Source organism: Phialemonium atrogriseum (genome assembly GCF_030411735.1).
Source record: "Phialemonium atrogriseum strain 8032-3 unplaced genomic scaffold QBC33scaffold_15, whole genome shotgun sequence".
In the NCBI taxonomy this organism is placed as follows: Eukaryota; Fungi; Ascomycota; class Sordariomycetes; order Cephalothecales; family Cephalothecaceae; genus Phialemonium; species Phialemonium atrogriseum.
The window spans coordinates 566,785-581,506 of NW_026848152.1; the positions used below are offsets into that span (position 1 = coordinate 566,785).

Sequence of the window (14,722 nt, forward strand, 5' to 3'; positions counted from 1 at the left end):
TGGAAGCGGTCAGAAGAAGTCGTAGCGATGCTGCACCTCTGCGGCCTCGAGATCGTCATCCAATATGTGATCCAATCAATCGAGAGGTACCTCCAAGCTTACTCCAAAGCCGCGCTTGGGCCACCAATGCGGGGCAGCTTCCCTCTGGCCAAGCCATGTGGATGGATGGGTGGATGTCTTGAATTGAGAATGGAGATTTCATCAGAATACGGGTAGATATTCCAGACCATCCGTCTCTTGGTGAACATTCCTCGGCAAGTGGCTGCTTCCGTTATTGGAGGTACAGGATGATGTTGGCAGCCACTGCGCCAAGGGTGCACAAAAACCTCCCAAGGGCGAACAGCCGATATAAGCCGGTGGTTGGGGAGGGGGAACCAAATAGAAGAGATAGAGACAGAAAGATAGGTCAATATACCGAATGTAACCCCCCAAGGCCAAGGCAGAGGGGCATATGAGGCTTCACAAGCAAGACATTGGGCAGACAGTAGGATGGCTGATGATTGGGGTATCATGATTCCCATGCGCTGATTCCCAAGCCTCTATTGCTTCCAACCTGCTGTTTGGTAGCGGTGTATGGTACCCATAGAGCATGCAAATACAAGGCCGTGTCCAGGTCTCCCGAGGTTTGAAGTATGTGCATCGCTTCTCCATCTTCTTTGTTGTCTTGACTGCCTTCCATCATAACTCGCCAAACCGAACGAAACCGTCGTCTACCTTCTCACACCCAAAGCTTTTAGAACACCATGCTGTTCGAATCCATAATCCCTCTCTCCGAAACACCAATCCACCCGGAATATGGTTCTTTGGCTTGGCCACCCCACCTGTGTGTGATCCACCTCATACCCTCAAGTGTCAGGGCTTCGGGATGTGAATCGTCCTGCTCGTCATCGCACATCCATGAAGCACAAACAGCAGCACGACGGGGTGTAGCTCGAACGCCGAGCCAGCAAACACGACCCCTCCGGGTATGGCGTCGTGAATCTGTCCGGACCAGGCCCACCACCCCATCAGCATGTCGAGCGCCAGCGTCGTCGGGATTGGGGTGCCCTCAAAGTATTGGGACTTGCCCGTGCCATCCTTGGGTATCGAGGCAACCGTCACGTTGAATCGGGCCAGCCGCGTCAGCCCGCACAGCACGAAGAATGCGAGGCACAGGTGGTCGACCGGCGTCCGTAGTCCGATGGCGAACGCTACCACGGCGGGGGAGACGCCGAATGAGATCTGTGACGGAGGGCGTGGGAAGATGCCCGAAGTGTGAGCCCTTTTATGTCCAAGCAGAAATTATATGCAGCTCAGGGATGGGGGGATGGATAAGGAGCTTAAGGGGGTTAAAGTTGAGACTTACCAGATCTGCCAGCGAGTCCAGCTCTTGTCCCATCATGCTGCTCTTCTTACGCCAGCGCGCGACCTTGCCGTCCATGAAGTCAAAAAAGAGCCCGAGAGGAAGCAACCCAAGTGCTGCGTAGAGGTTTCCAAGCGAGGAATCGCCGTCCAAGAGGTAGCGCATCGACGAGAAAATGGACATAATGCCGCAGAGACCTGTCGTCGTGAGCTATGTTAGCTGGCAGCCCGTAGTGGCATCGCCCCGAGGAAGAAGGCAACGAAGGAGCCTGGGGTCCATACCATTCAGCTCTGTGATCAGATCTGCAAGGTGTAATGCCCGGATGAGAGAGAAGTGTCCGGTGTCCGAGGAGAGGATTACCCTCTGCTTGTCTTGGGCTAATAAAGGCAAAATTCAAAAGTTAGCTCATATCCCTTGGATTCTACCAACACACACCAGGCGAGCAACTGGCGGAGAGCAGAAGGGGCCCTACCTGGTCCATCATTATTTTCCTTGGAGGCTGCCCGGTTGACCGGTACGCTGTTTCTTCGCTTCGACATTGCAATTCTCTCGGTCGGGTCTTCTGATTGCCTTATTTCCCTGTCCAAATGCAACCTGTTGAGCTTTTCTGAGGACAGAGGCGAGGTTGGTGTTGGAGGAGGGGTTCTAGGCCAAGCAAGGATGTTTGTGTACGGAGGAGGCTGTCATATTCAGAGAGAACTTGGGCTCTTAATGCCGTCATTTTGCCAGACCGCTAGTCGGAATTTGGCTAGCGACAGGACCTGACCCATGCACCTGCGCCCGGAAAATCCCACCCCTGCAAGGCCACACATCCAGGCCGCTCCGTATCATCGGAGTTAGCAAGCCAACTATCCGTACTGCGTAACTCCGTATTGTTTTTGAAACCCTCGAACTGTACAGAACCCCAAATACTAATGGATATACTCCCTTGGGTTAGGTAGCTAGGCATACAATAAAGTTCGAATAATTACTACCTCTACTCGATGTCGTCTACACTCGTGGTCATTACTCGTCCTTATTGTCCACCCGCCTATTACTGTCTCATCCGCTGCGAGGTTTAAAGGTCCAAGAAAGGGGTATCTTTAGGAGGAAAGAAGCGAGAATAATCAAGCGGGGAATATCGCCGTCCACCGCCACGCGTGCCGGCCAAAACAGTCACTTCCCCTGTCCTCCATTGGACTGAAGTCATTCTGCGTCTCAAGTGTCGTCTACACCCCCTGATGTTGTCTATGCCGATCGGTACAAGCTAGTAGGGCGACCTGCTTCCTTGCGAAGAGCCCAGCCCTTGAGCGCAATGCAGACGATGACCCAGGCCATCAAGAGCCCGACAAGACCCATGGTGACGGTATACATGAACATGGCGTCCAGACGGTAGTGGATCATTCCCCTGATGGTGTCGGCGCTCTAGAAGCAGAGGTAGTTAGTGATTTGCCTGGTATTAGAATATTGGCCTAGTAAAAGCCTATGCACGTACGCTTGCCATGAAAATGATGCCGCCCGTAATCAGACCGAATGCGGTGAGAAGCTCTGTCGGTGGGCGCGAAGGCAGGATGGATTGTGGCGGCTTGAGATACATGATCACGTAGGTGAGTCCTCGAGCGAGCGAAGCGCCCGCGAAGAGGTCACCCCATTGCTTGTGAACCATGGAGGAGATCATGCTCCCCTGGGTATGGGAGCCCATCATGATGCCCAGCAATAGGATCACCAAAGCTGGGATGGGGTTCATGGAAAAAGAATACTGCCTCGGAGGAAGCAGCTCGTCGCGCTCCTCGTCGGAATATGCATGCTCGGGATAAGAATGAGTGGCCTCGGTGACCGTGGTGTTGAGGAGGTCTCGGATGCGGGTAGACTCGATCAGCATGCCACACTGCATGACGCTATTAGTTAGCCATCTGCCGAAATGCAGGTACCTGAGCTCAGCCTCAAGACGCCACTTACAAGACCACCACCGATAAACAACACGGTGATCGATATGTGCTCTAGGTCATGTGCAGACCATTCGCTACCCCAATTGCTGATATGTTCGAGGAAGATATTCGTCGAGCCATAGATGAATATGAGCGCGCTCTCAACGAACTCGGAGGATGGCCTCCACTTCTGTCCAACTGTCCTTGGGCGAATGTTCCATGCCTAATTTTGGTCAGCACCCCGAAATGTTGAGTCCCAAGCCGGGATTGCAGGCGCAGAATTGACGCGAGGTGCGAAAACATACCCATCCCAGCTCGCCGAAACAGCCAGCCCAGCGGCCGAGGGTGAGGATTCCGAGCCAGAAGAAAACACCGCCCTTGATCCAATGCGCAAGGCCATTGAAGATTTCTCGGCCCTCCTAAAATAGCCAGGTCAGTCTGTGTCCTAATTATACCCAAATCGCCACAAACTTACGAAGAATCGGCCGAATGTAACAACACCTGTCGACAGCGCAATAAAGCCGAGGATCAGGATTGTGCGGTCGATGAAGTTGTAGGTGAAGAGCATGACCTTCCATGTTCGCGTCGAAAGCTTGCATGCAATCTTGCCCGCGAGCGCGTACAATCCACGGCGACGGGCTGAGGCTGGAAGACGAGCCTCGAGGTCATCATCCTCCTGGTCGTCCTCATACTCCTTCCCGGCATCCGGATGCGGGGACGGCGGGCCCGAGGATAGGGAGTGGCTTCTCAGAGACTCTGTATTCGGCTCTGTACCCTGGCCGCTGTCGTTTGAGAGACGGAAGAACTTTGGGAAACGCGACTCGTCGTTGCGCTCGTGTTCCTCGAGTGCCGCAGTCGAAACTGGGATGAATGACTGCCGCTCGCCGCCATGTTGTAATTGCCCGGCATTGTTCTTCAACGTTCCAGCGATACGCCCTAGTAGACCAATGCCAATTTGCACAAGGACCACCCAGGTGACGAGCCAGCCTAGCTTGTGGTGCGCATTGTTCGGATATAGGTCGGGAGTGTTCGCATTATATATCGTCCCAACTAGGACACCCGACGCGTTTGTCACAACGAAGACGAATTGAAGGGCCAGTGTGTATCGTGACCGGGCAAGGGAAAGCATTACAGCTGCGAAGAGCCCACATTAGCTGAGAGCCAGCGGGAGTAAGAGGCGGGGAAGCTCCATCTTACCGGCTGGCAACATAAACACCCAAGCGAGCACCATCAGAGATATGTGGCCGAATATGGCCGCTCTATGGTCTTCAAGAGCGAAGTAGGTTGGGGGGTATGAATCTGCGGTCGTGTTCATGCCCGTGCCCATGCTCATGTTCATGCCCGTACCCATGCCCATCTCCATGTCCATCTCCATGTCGTTGCCATGACCAAGGGCGACTGGAACAAGTCCCAGCACCGCGACACCTGCAAGGAACGAGATAGCGGAGGTTGTAATAGGTGTCATGGAGGACAACGTCTCGAGCCCTCCCCTCTACCAAGCAATGCCGAACAGGGTGTTGGGGTGATCGAGGAAAGCTTCCCTCGGGGCGTCTAGGTGCCTTGAATACTTGATATTGATTTATGCTTTTGTAGGTTGGTTAGGAGAAACCGTCAGTATGAGACAGGCGGTTACAGAGTTCTTGTCGCAGTAGAGTTGAGCTAGATAAAAATGCGAGCACATTGCGAACAAAGACAGGGAGGGGAGGCATCTTGGACATAATAAGGGACCCGTCGAGGGAAAGTCGAAGGGCTGGTCGGGAACGTGATTGGTAATGTGCGGCCAAGGCAACACCGTCAGAGAGTCGAAAGGTCAGACCACGACCCGTGTACATCCGGTCGTGATTGCCTCAATGTCAACTGCACCTTCCATCGAAGATTATGGAGTTGCCAAGATCCGAGGCTTCCGAGGGGACAGCGGCCAGAGGGGATAGCTTCAGACCGCCTGACCCAGCTAGTACTGTGTATGTGTCGCCACGGCACTGTGGGTCCGGTCACCAGCATACGGCATGCATACGTGTACGTGCTATGTGTACACCTCCATCGGGGTTTCAAATGTTAGCATGACAGAGGTAAAACACAACTTGGAAAGCAGTGACACTATAGTCTTACCAGGTACTTGCGCTAACATTTGAAACCCAGGAGGAGGTGTACATGGGATTCTGGATTCATGATGACCACAATTGTACGTGGCCATTGGATTCCACAAGGGATTCCCATATCGGGAAACAAAACGACGAATGCGCGGCAGCTCCTACTTGCCCAACACCGCTCGGTGTACGGATTACGAATACCCCTCCCCAATATGCCTCGCAACTCCCAAGGCCAGTCAGTGGCTTGGCAACTTACTTACTGCGTACATTTTGTAGATCTGGGGTAAAGACTCTGTCCGTACTCGCCCTGCCCGCTCCGGAACCTCCGTTGAACGAACGGTGCATGATTAATACCCCGATGAGGCCTTCCCGAATCCGGTGAAAACACTACGTAATTCATCATCGCGGCAGCAAGAACCCCACCTCCACGCATTTTATACAAAGTGAGCCGCCCGGTCCGCTGTCAATCCCGTCAAGTGGATAACTAAGGTTTCGCAGCCCCGGTCTTTCTGTCACGAAGTTTCCCTGCCGTCTGGCGTAGCCCAATGCCCGAATACTCATGTACCTAGTGTGGAAAACCCAATCGATCGGCTTATCCTCTGGTAGTTCGATGGCGCTCTGGCCCGGGGACGACAAGTTACATAGCTGTATTCTGTCTATTTATGCATATGGATTCATCCTCTAGACAATACTTAATGGAGGGTGGGCAGAAGGGCGACCCGATATGAGTGAGTCAACCACCAGATGCATTCCGCAGGAACGCTAAGCCTTGAATAGGTAGTAGGACCCTTGTCTTGGGATTTTCGCGAGGTGCCCCACCACCAAGCACATCGTTGTGTTATCGGAATTAATGAACATCGCGACTCCGATGAGCCCGGTAAGCAGGATGTTCATCATCCGACTTGTTCCCGGCTAGATCCCGGCAGACCCCGGCTCGTTATCTGTAGATGTAGGAGGGTGGACACCCCTCCAATGTTGTCTGAAAAACACGGCTCTATGGTCCACATGGCTGCAACTAGTTTACTGGAAGAGGAAGAGTTGGGTCCGAACTTCGCTCTTTCGCTCTTTCGCGCTTTCAGTGTGCCGAGCTCTTCGCCAGCGATATACTACGCGGTGTAAGTCGAACTGGACTTGGCCAATGGCCAAGATCGTCAGGTCATGAGGGGGTTTGTTCCGGGCACTTTTTCCAGGGTAGGAAGTATCCGGTAGCAGAACGTGCGAAACTCTTTGGGAACACACTGTGGTATCTGTCGATGATTCGAGCTCAAACACCGCCCACCTTCCCTTCGACTCGCCTATTACTGGTGCGCACCGCCTTTGGAGGTGGTCTTATTTAGACCTGCCGGCTTGCCGACTCATCAGCTCTCATTAGCTTACCAAGTCGTGCGGTCCTCCAGATTCCGGGCCACACTTCAAAATGCCCTGTTCGTCGGAAGTTTAGTCGATTTCCATGCAAGCTCGCCTGCGGGGTGCGGTGCGGGCCCGGGCCGCCAAGTGATAGCCGGGTCCTCGGCACTCAGCGGTGAGGAGAGAGTACTCCGTACATCTTCGGTAGCGGCATGGTTTCATTCGCAGACACATCAAGAACCCACTGGAGATTCGAATTACTACGCAGTACAGGGCAAACCCCATCGAACCCAAACTTTCCCTTCAATACAGACTTCAAGCTCCAACGTAACGGCGACTTACATATATATCCGCGACTTTTGCCGGCTGAGGACTGATTCGCATCAAGCTAACCTGATGAGGCTCTGAATCGAGGCGCCACATTTGACGTCACAGCACAGCTTCTTGAGGAAATCTCCTCCGTCATAGTAGGTTAAACGCGCATGATGAGGCTGGCGAGGCTGAGCGTCAAGAAATTTGATCGTCCCTGAGCAGGTAGTAAAACCCAGGAGAGGAGCTGCTTTCTTTACAAAGGAGAACGATCATTGAGCCTCCATCTTTCGCCTGCGAGCGACACTTTGCCTTCCCTCTGAAGCTTCTGCAGAATCTGAACTACCCCACCCGCTGCGGCTGGATGCAAACTCTCGGGCACGTCGCTGTAGATGACCTTGACCAGGTCCATCGGCGCCCACGAATCGCTGTCACTTGTCCCGACCCCGGCCCGTTTCGATCGCAGGTTTTGGAGGACCTGATCCTCACGTTGTCGCCTGTGGCTAATGTACTCGGCAATCTTCCCAGGCCCGTCTGCCAGAGCTGGGCCATGCCCAGGATACGCTCGACCTTTGAACAGACTCCCCATCTTCTGTAGGCTGCCTAGGTATGCACCGAGGTCTTCAAATACGGCGGTCCCGTGGCCTAGGACGTTGTCCCCGGTGAACATGGCATCTTCCTCCTGGAGAAGGAATACCATGTGGTCGTCTGTGTGGCCTGGGGAATGGACGGCCGTCAATGTTGCTCCGTCGGTTTCGAATTTCTGGCCGTCCTTGATGTCCAGCTGTCCCTCCCCCGGCTGGTTCTTGTAGACCTTGGTGTTCGGGGAAACCTCGAGGAGGTGGCTAATTCCTCCTTGGTGGTCCGGATGCCAGTGGGTAATGAGTGCACTTGCAACGGATGCCTTCTCCTCTTCCAGCGTCCTCTTGATGGCCTCGATCCACGAAGGTTTGCCCTCACCCGTGTCAATTAGGAGACGGCTTGAACCGGTACCTAACAAATAGGTATTGGTGCCCTGAAGGGTGAACTTGCCGGGGTTGCCCCCCAGGATGCGGATGCATCTCGGGCTGAGACGCTCAACTTCGGGTAGCTCTGCCAATTGGACAGCCATTCTCAGTGATTGTCCACCTAATCGGATGGCGTTCATAGACAAAGGCGAGCTCAGGTTGCAGTTTCAGACGTTCAGTTGAGCTGCAGGAAGAGGACGGGCGGTGAATCAGGTTCGCATCGTGATCCAGCCAATCGCAATCCCGAACTTGATACTGCAGTTGGCCGGACAAAGAGCTGTAAGAAGAAATGTCTCTTCTTCCACTGGCGATGGCATCACATCATCAGGCTCATGACCCACCCACTCTACCCGTGTTGCCTATTCTTTGCCGAGGCTGATGGAGCGGGTTTGTCATCCACTAAATTTAGGGCGACCAGGAAGCTGCCAGCTGCTGTCGGGCTGAAACGATAAGGCTCAGCCAGCAATCCGATAAGGAATTTCGGCTTCCCGTCCTATTCGAGCACGCACGGGTAGATGCAGTTGCCCATGATGCGATGCAGCCGGGCCTCACCAACGAAAGGCAAACGGACAAGGTTGAAACCAATCACACTCCCGTTGGGAAGTCAAAACCACGCCAGCAAGGTAGTGAACATTCCCTGGTCCTGGAGCAGCTTCTCTTTCTCTGCAATGAAGTGACCCATGCTAACTTTACATTATTGGTGAACCTCTAAAGATTACGCCACGTCCTCCGCCTCGCCGTAGAAGGGAACAGCAACCCCGATCTCTATATAACGTTCCCTTTGATGGCTAGGTTCCTTTCCATTCTGGGTCATCGTCGTCTCGCCGCCTGAGTCTGCTCAATTGAGAGTCAATACCCAAACATTCGCACCAAGTCGGCAACTGTTTTAAGCCCCCGACCCTCGTCGTTCGACCATCCCATACGAGAGCATTACGCCCCCTATTTCCTACCCATAGAAACACCAGAAACAATTCGAGGAGGAGCATAATTGAAGATATTGAGAGATGGCTACGCGGCCCACAACTCCGGCATCTCCAAAGAATGCCAAGATCAAGACTCCGGCGCCGGGGACTCCGATGTACGGCTGTGGTGAGTTCGCCCCCTACCTTCTGCCCGAGCTTCCCTGCATCTGTCCTATGCTGATGCGTCCCTAAGAACATGTCCAACGGCTCTTTAGCCAGGCCCAAGAGGTCACCAACACATCCATTGCCCATTACAGGATGATTCTGCGTGTCATATACGACAACACCGCCCTAGTACCCCAAACCTCGAAGTCTCCAACCGGACAAGCCGTCACGTCCTTGACCTCGAATTACCTTTGCTTACAATGCCCCGCGATACTCGCAGAGGAGGAGCGCCTCAAACATGGAAACAAGAAATCCCATCGCTTCTGTATGTGCCCCGGATGCTGGAACTGAATGGCCACCCGCTGACACCGTCTTCATGCAGATGTTGACTCTAGGAGTGGTTCTCTGTATTGCCAAATGTGCGATGACCTTGTGTGGGATCCAACATTAGAAGATTTGAGGGTGAGGAAGATGGGCAACAGTTCTTTTTGGAGTAAGTCCGCTTATGTTCTGCTTCTTCCGCTGCGCCCTCAGTAAGCCATGATTCTGACCAGACACCTCAGATCGGAAAAGGAAACACGAGGAGATCTTCTCAGACCCCGTCAAGGAGGACCCGCGATACATTTCGTCCAACACCACAATGGCTTCTTGCCGAGCCAGCGGTCTCCGGGGTATCTACAATGCTGGCGCCACCTGCTACCAAAACGTTGTATTGCAGAGCTTCCTCCACAACCCTATACTGCGCAACTTCTACCTTAGCGACGGCCACCAGAGCGGGAGCTGCGACCAGCAATACTGCCTGAGCTGCGCCATGGACGACATGTTCCAAGACTTCTACGCAGCCGAGAATACCAACGGTTACACGGCCGCCAACATCCTCTCCGGATTCTGGATCAGCGAGAAAAAGGCGTTCGAGAACCTTGTGACGACCAAGGAGCAAGACGCGCACGAGTTCTTCCAGTTCCTCGCCGAGGAGCTGCACGAGCGCAACGGTGACGGCAAGAAACCCGAGATCGGCAGCGAGCACAGCTGCAACTGCATCGTCCACCAAATCTTCTACGGAAAACTGCAGAGCACCACCACATGTCAGCACTGTAGCGGCGTTACGAACCAGGTTCAGAGCTTCCTGGATCTCAGCCTCCCCCTCGATAACCTTGCGCAGAAGAAAGGCAAGAAGGGCGTGGCTAAAGCGCCGCCGCTCTCGTTGCAGGAATGTCTGGATGAGGAGTACATCAAGTCAGACAAGTGCGAGTATCGGTGCCATAGCTGCAGCTCAACACAGCAGGCCCGGAGACAGACGAGCATCAAACTTTTACCCAATGTTCTGTCCATCCAGTTTAAGGTAACATCTCACAGTCTCGGACCGGAAGACCCTCGGTGGCTGCATAGCACTGCTAATAGATATGATGCAGAGATTCGAGTTCAAGCAAGGCCGAAATGAGCGCGCGGCAAAGATTGATACTCCGGTGTCATTCCCCTTGGAGCTGAATATGCTCCCGTACACCAATCGTGCGCGGAGCCAGGACGCCAAAGAGAACTACGAGCTCGCGCGGACCTGCACCTACGACCTCTTTAGCGTGGTGGTACATGTCGGAGAGATCGATACCGGCCATTACGTTGCGTACTGCAGGGTCGGTGACCAGGTAAGCCCTCCCGCGCCCCCGTTTTCCCCGGTCCCCCCTTTCTTTTCCGCGCCCCCCTTTTCCGGGCCCGCTCCCTACCATCCGTCGCACGCTAATCTCGGACACCAGTGGTTTGCTTTCAACGACCATCGAGTCGAGCTTGCCAGCAAGTCGGAAGTGTTGAGTGCACGGGCGTATCTGCTATTCTACATCGTTAGGTATCTGTCATGAGATGGCACAGTTCATGGCCAAAGGCAGAGAGAGCCCATCTGGGCTCAGACCTTGGCCAGATAGTTGCTGAAGGCGATGCACATTTTCGCTCTCAGGCTCGTTCAGGGACAGGATATAATCCAGGCGTATCGGTTACTGGTTGTCTACCCCATACATGTATATATCTGTTAGGAAAACCGGGAACTAAGTTGGGGTATGAGACGGGCACTCATAGCTAGCATCGCATAAACATCGTGGCCAAGGCGCATCAGAATAAAAACTGCATCATATATTTCTTTACCCTCCCATGACAGTTAAAAATCATTAGCTCGTCTATCATATTATGTACATACGTAATCTGTCTGTCTAAGTCTTCCCAACTGAATCTATCTTCTTTCTTTCCTCTTTCGCCACTTCAAAAGCCACCCTCTCCCCTTCATCCACGCCAAGCCATGGGCAGGACCCACCCCAAAAAAGAAAAGCCCTTTTTTTTTTTTTTTTTTTTTGTCACGCCCCACCCTTCCTGGCCACGCCGTCGCCGGACGTTCAGCCAGTCAGTCAGTCAGTCACTTCACTCGGGCGGCGGCGCGGCGGCGGCGACCCAGCGCCACCTGTCGCACTCAAAGTTTGCGTAGCAGTAGAACTCGTTGTTGAGGCAGCGGGCGTGCACGGGCTCGTAGTCGGTCGTCCGCAAGCCGAAGGCGCGGTACAGGCGCGTCACCAGGGCCTCCATGCGCTCGCCCGTGCAGGAGATGATGCGGAAGTCCACCGGCTCCGCCGCCGAGGGGGCGGCGGCGGCGGTGGTGGTGGTGGTGGGGGGCCGGGAGAGCCAGCGGATTGTGAGAGCGACTGGTGATTTCGTGTCAGTGAGGAGGGGGGATTGGGTGTGGGTGTGTGGGTAGGTGGGTGGGTAGGTGGGTGGGTAAGGGTAAGGGTAAGGGTAAGGGGGTGTCGGTGGGTATGGGTGTTAGAGGTGAGAAAGGGAAGGGGAGGTTGTCGATGAAGAAGAAGAAGAGAGAAAGTGACTAACCTTTTGTCTGGCAATCCTCATTGAGGAAGGGTGGATCGCAGATTACACGATCGACCGTGCCCTTGAGATGGGCTGTACGAGACGTCAGCGCGGGAGCAAAAGGGGAGATACGGAGAGAAAACTTACCAGGCAGCCTCACGGGATGCATAAAGTCGTAGAAGACAAACTCGGGGAAGATGGCGAACCTCTCATCATGCTCAAGCAGGACCAGCTTCGGTCTAGGTTGGCCGCGCCTTGACTCGGAGGCCTGAGTGTGGTGGGCATAGCCAGTGTCAGTGGGTCGCTTTCAGAGAGAAGGCTGGAGAGGAAGGCGACACTCACAAGCAGGTTCTTCAGCGCGACAAACACGCTCGGCGCCGAGACGACGGCGATCGTCGAGTCTTCCGTGACGCCGTCCAACAGCTGCCCCGCAAGGAGGGTAGCCGTCTCGTCGGAATACTACAGGGCTGCTAGCGGCAATGTGGACGAGACAACGGGGGCACCAGCGGGCGGGGATGGTGGGAAAGGGGGGACTACTTACCCAGAACTGGGACTCGTTCCAGTCTTCGGTGAAGGCATCCATGGTCAGCGGCTGCTCCTCGGTAAACGGGCGTTTTGTGTCCGCTAGCAGCTTCGCGAACTGCTGGGCGTGCGTGTCTCGTTCCGCATAGAACGACTTCAGTGCGTCCATGGTGGACGAGGAGAGCATCCTGCAGATAATACCCCCTTTAGCCATGACCACGCAGGAAAGTCGGGGAAAACTCACAGCTCATCGTCAGCGAAGTTAAATCCCATTTTCTCTCTAAATTTTCGTTTGAAATTTCCGGTTTTTGCATGCTTGATTTTTGTCGGTGAGGTGGCAGGCCTCAAATTATTTATGTGGTTGCCATGCCGTTGTTTATGTGCACGGTGGGGGGCCAAGCCTGTTAGTCGCTCTCGGCGTGCTTGTCCCACGAGTAAGTTATCCCAGACCACTCTACCATAGTACATCCGTACAAACCTACGAATCCCGGACTCGCCGTTGGTTGGATGTTAGTAAGATAATTTGAATACATAGCGTATGTACACTTTACCAAGGCTCTCTTTCTGCATGTCTAAAGCAATGCGACGTGAGCCTTGCCACCACCTCCAATTTTCACTGGTCATCCAAAACGTGCAGGTACTTCTTCTCCTCCCTCTTCTCCTTTTCCGTCGCCGGTGGTAAATCGTAGAAGGCGGAGCTGCGGAATCCTTGCTATGAGGGGGTTAGCTGACGCTTTTGCGTTCCGAGGCATTGTCTAGAGTGCTTACCAAGTAGTGGTAGGTGAACTTGCTGATGTCGGCAGGTTCAATATTCAGGTCCTTGAACGTCTTCGCCAACTCGTCGATCTTTTGGTCGTGGAATTCCCTCTCGACCTCATCGGCAGACATCATAGGCCACCAGATAAGACGGTTCAGGAGTCCAGCCACGGGCTTGAGGATTGCCTTCGGGACGTTCATATGTCTCCGCTTCTTGTAGATTTCTCGGTCCACCATCTCCGCAATCTCAGCAGTCGAGTAGTTCTTGGGCCCGTAGAGCTCGAATGTCTGTGACGCTGTGCTATCGTCGTAGAGCATCAATTCAAGAGCCTCGCCGACCTCGATGACCTGTCAATCTGGTGAGTAGGAGGGCCCATCTGAAGCTTAGGCGGGGCATCATACGTGAACGGGCCAGTATCGCTCCTGCATGTTGTTTGCCGTGAACAGGTTCATGACACTTGCCAATTTCAGGAGAAGGTTGTCCTCAAAGCCGAACATGGGCGCCGGTCGGACGATAGTGGTTTCCGGGAAGATGCTGCGAACTACCTGCTCGCCACGACCCTGTATATATGTTAGATACGAAGTCCTCGTTCGTCCCTCTGCGAAAGGGGCTCACCTTGGTGGCGAAGAACTCCGAGGTGGACGCCGGGTCAGCGTTGTACGAGGAGACGTGAATAAATCGGTCCACATCGTACTTCGCAGCGGCTTCCGCAATCCTTGCAGAACCCTCAACATGGACGTCCTCGAGAGAGAAGTTCCTGGGAAATCAGTCAACCCATGTCCGAGTACTTATCACCCGACCTCGACCGTACTTAGTGGGGTAGTTTCTGCCAACCAAGTTGTACACAACATCCGAATGCCTGACACTCTCCTCGATCGAGTCTATGTTCCGCAGGTCGTATTCCTGCATTCCATTCAGTTTATGCTGTCATCCGGCTGCGGCAATAATCCCGTACCATGAAAACGACCCGACCCAAATCACCGGTCACCTTGAGATGACGCTTGGCCATCTCCTCCCGGTACGGAATGACGACCTGACATCCTTGGCGTGCTGGAAAAGACTCTGTCAGTAGATAAACACAAGCAATGGGAATAATCAAGCGAACCTAGCCTGTTGACGATGTATCGGCCGAGGGCACCAGTTGCGCCAAATACTGTCGCGGTATGGCCTAGCGATTGTCAGATAGGAGACTCCGGTTCCCTCTCAAAACAGTGCCATACCTCCAAGAGACGACCTATAACGAGTACTGATTAGGACATCATGCTTCCACGTATGGATTGGGAGGCCTACCTGCCGCCCTGAACTCGGTAAATGGGCTTGCCGGTCCGGGTGATCGCGACGTCGGATATCGGTCGTCGTTGGAGGGCGGTCCTTGTAATCTTCTGTGTCGACCGCACAGCGGCCGGCAGGGAAGCCATTCTTGCTAATCGCAGGTTGCAAGAAGAGCTGTTGCCCGTTCAATTGACGTCGGGTTTCCTGGAGGCAAGCTTGATCCCAAGCTTCAATGGCAACGCAAGTTGCCCACATTCCAAT

General features: G+C 54.0%; 5 protein-coding genes across 5 annotated transcripts; 1 reads left to right on the forward strand and 4 right to left on the reverse strand.

Annotated features, from left to right (window-relative positions):
• Positions 1-852: 852 nt before the first annotated feature.
• On the reverse strand, positions 853-4,714 carry QBC33DRAFT_559863 (uncharacterized protein; the record flags this gene model as incomplete). Its single annotated transcript, XM_060430008.1, has 9 exons — positions 853-1,221; positions 1,346-1,539; positions 1,624-1,719; positions 2,602-2,746; positions 2,817-3,209; positions 3,281-3,472; positions 3,555-3,668; positions 3,725-4,383; positions 4,447-4,714. 9 exons carry the CDS (start codon positions 4,712-4,714, stop codon positions 853-855), a joined length of 2,430 nt encoding a protein of 809 aa, XP_060282760.1.
• Positions 4,715-7,111: 2,397 nt separating this feature from the next.
• On the reverse strand, positions 7,112-8,428 carry QBC33DRAFT_104071 (beta-lactamase-like protein). The gene has a single exon (XM_060421866.1). The coding sequence runs from the start codon at positions 8,140-8,142 to the stop codon at positions 7,252-7,254; it is 891 nt and encodes a 296-aa protein (XP_060282761.1). The 5' UTR covers positions 8,143-8,428; the 3' UTR covers positions 7,112-7,251.
• Positions 8,429-8,900: 472 nt separating this feature from the next.
• Positions 8,901-11,197, forward strand: QBC33DRAFT_104135 (putative ubiquitin carboxyl-terminal hydrolase). The gene is made up of 6 exons (XM_060421867.1): positions 8,901-9,091; positions 9,158-9,394; positions 9,452-9,562; positions 9,633-10,411; positions 10,482-10,712; positions 10,821-11,197. Exons 1-6 carry the CDS (start codon positions 9,007-9,009, stop codon positions 10,920-10,922), a joined length of 1,545 nt encoding a protein of 514 aa, XP_060282762.1. The 5' UTR covers positions 8,901-9,006; the 3' UTR covers positions 10,923-11,197.
• On the reverse strand, positions 11,168-12,788 carry QBC33DRAFT_541413 (putative N6-adenine methyltransferase-domain-containing protein). Its single transcript, XM_060428157.1, has 6 exons — positions 12,677-12,788; positions 12,452-12,620; positions 12,253-12,369; positions 12,058-12,178; positions 11,932-12,003; positions 11,168-11,750 (listed from the first exon to the last, which is right to left on the reverse strand). The coding sequence occupies exons 1-6, from the start codon at positions 12,703-12,705 to the stop codon at positions 11,473-11,475; spliced, it is 786 nt and encodes a 261-aa protein (XP_060282763.1). The 5' UTR covers positions 12,706-12,788; the 3' UTR covers positions 11,168-11,472.
• Positions 12,789-14,678, reverse strand: QBC33DRAFT_541419 (NADH-ubiquinone oxidoreductase 40 kDa subunit, mitochondrial). The gene is made up of 9 exons (XM_060428158.1): positions 14,480-14,678; positions 14,410-14,423; positions 14,295-14,357; positions 14,145-14,239; positions 14,001-14,092; positions 13,805-13,946; positions 13,591-13,749; positions 13,201-13,536; positions 12,789-13,144 (listed from the first exon to the last, which is right to left on the reverse strand). Exons 1-9 carry the CDS (start codon positions 14,605-14,607, stop codon positions 13,046-13,048), a joined length of 1,128 nt encoding a protein of 375 aa, XP_060282764.1. The 5' UTR covers positions 14,608-14,678; the 3' UTR covers positions 12,789-13,045.
• Between the last annotated feature and the right edge of the window lie 44 nt (positions 14,679-14,722).

Coding starts and splice junctions, on each gene's coding strand:
- QBC33DRAFT_104135 (XM_060421867.1), top strand. CDS start 9,007: ATGGCTACGCGGCCCACAACTCCGGCATCTCCAAAGAATGCCAAGATC. Junction 9,092..9,157: donor GACTCCGATGTACGGCTGTG/GTGAGTTCGCCC, acceptor TGCGTCCCTAAG/AACATGTCCAACGGCTCTTT. Junction 9,395..9,451: donor CAAGAAATCCCATCGCTTCT/GTATGTGCCCCG, acceptor GTCTTCATGCAG/ATGTTGACTCTAGGAGTGGT.
- QBC33DRAFT_541419 (XM_060428158.1), bottom strand. CDS start 14,607: ATGGCTTCCCTGCCGGCCGCTGTGCGGTCGACACAGAAGATTACAAGG. Junction 13,750..13,804: donor CGGAGTTCTTCGCCACCAAG/GTGAGCCCCTTT, acceptor ACATATATACAG/GGTCGTGGCGAGCAGGTAGT. Junction 13,537..13,590: donor AGCGATACTGGCCCGTTCAC/GTATGATGCCCC, acceptor CCAGATTGACAG/GTCATCGAGGTCGGCGAGGC.
- QBC33DRAFT_541413 (XM_060428157.1), bottom strand. CDS start 12,705: ATGGGATTTAACTTCGCTGACGATGAGCT. Junction 12,179..12,252: donor TCGCGCTGAAGAACCTGCTT/GTGAGTGTCGCC, acceptor CACCACACTCAG/GCCTCCGAGTCAAGGCGCGG. Junction 12,004..12,057: donor GCATCCCGTGAGGCTGCCTG/GTAAGTTTTCTC, acceptor CGTCTCGTACAG/CCCATCTCAAGGGCACGGTC.
- QBC33DRAFT_104071 (XM_060421866.1), bottom strand. CDS start 8,142: ATGAACGCCATCCGATTAGGTGGACAATCACTGAGAATGGCTGTCCAA.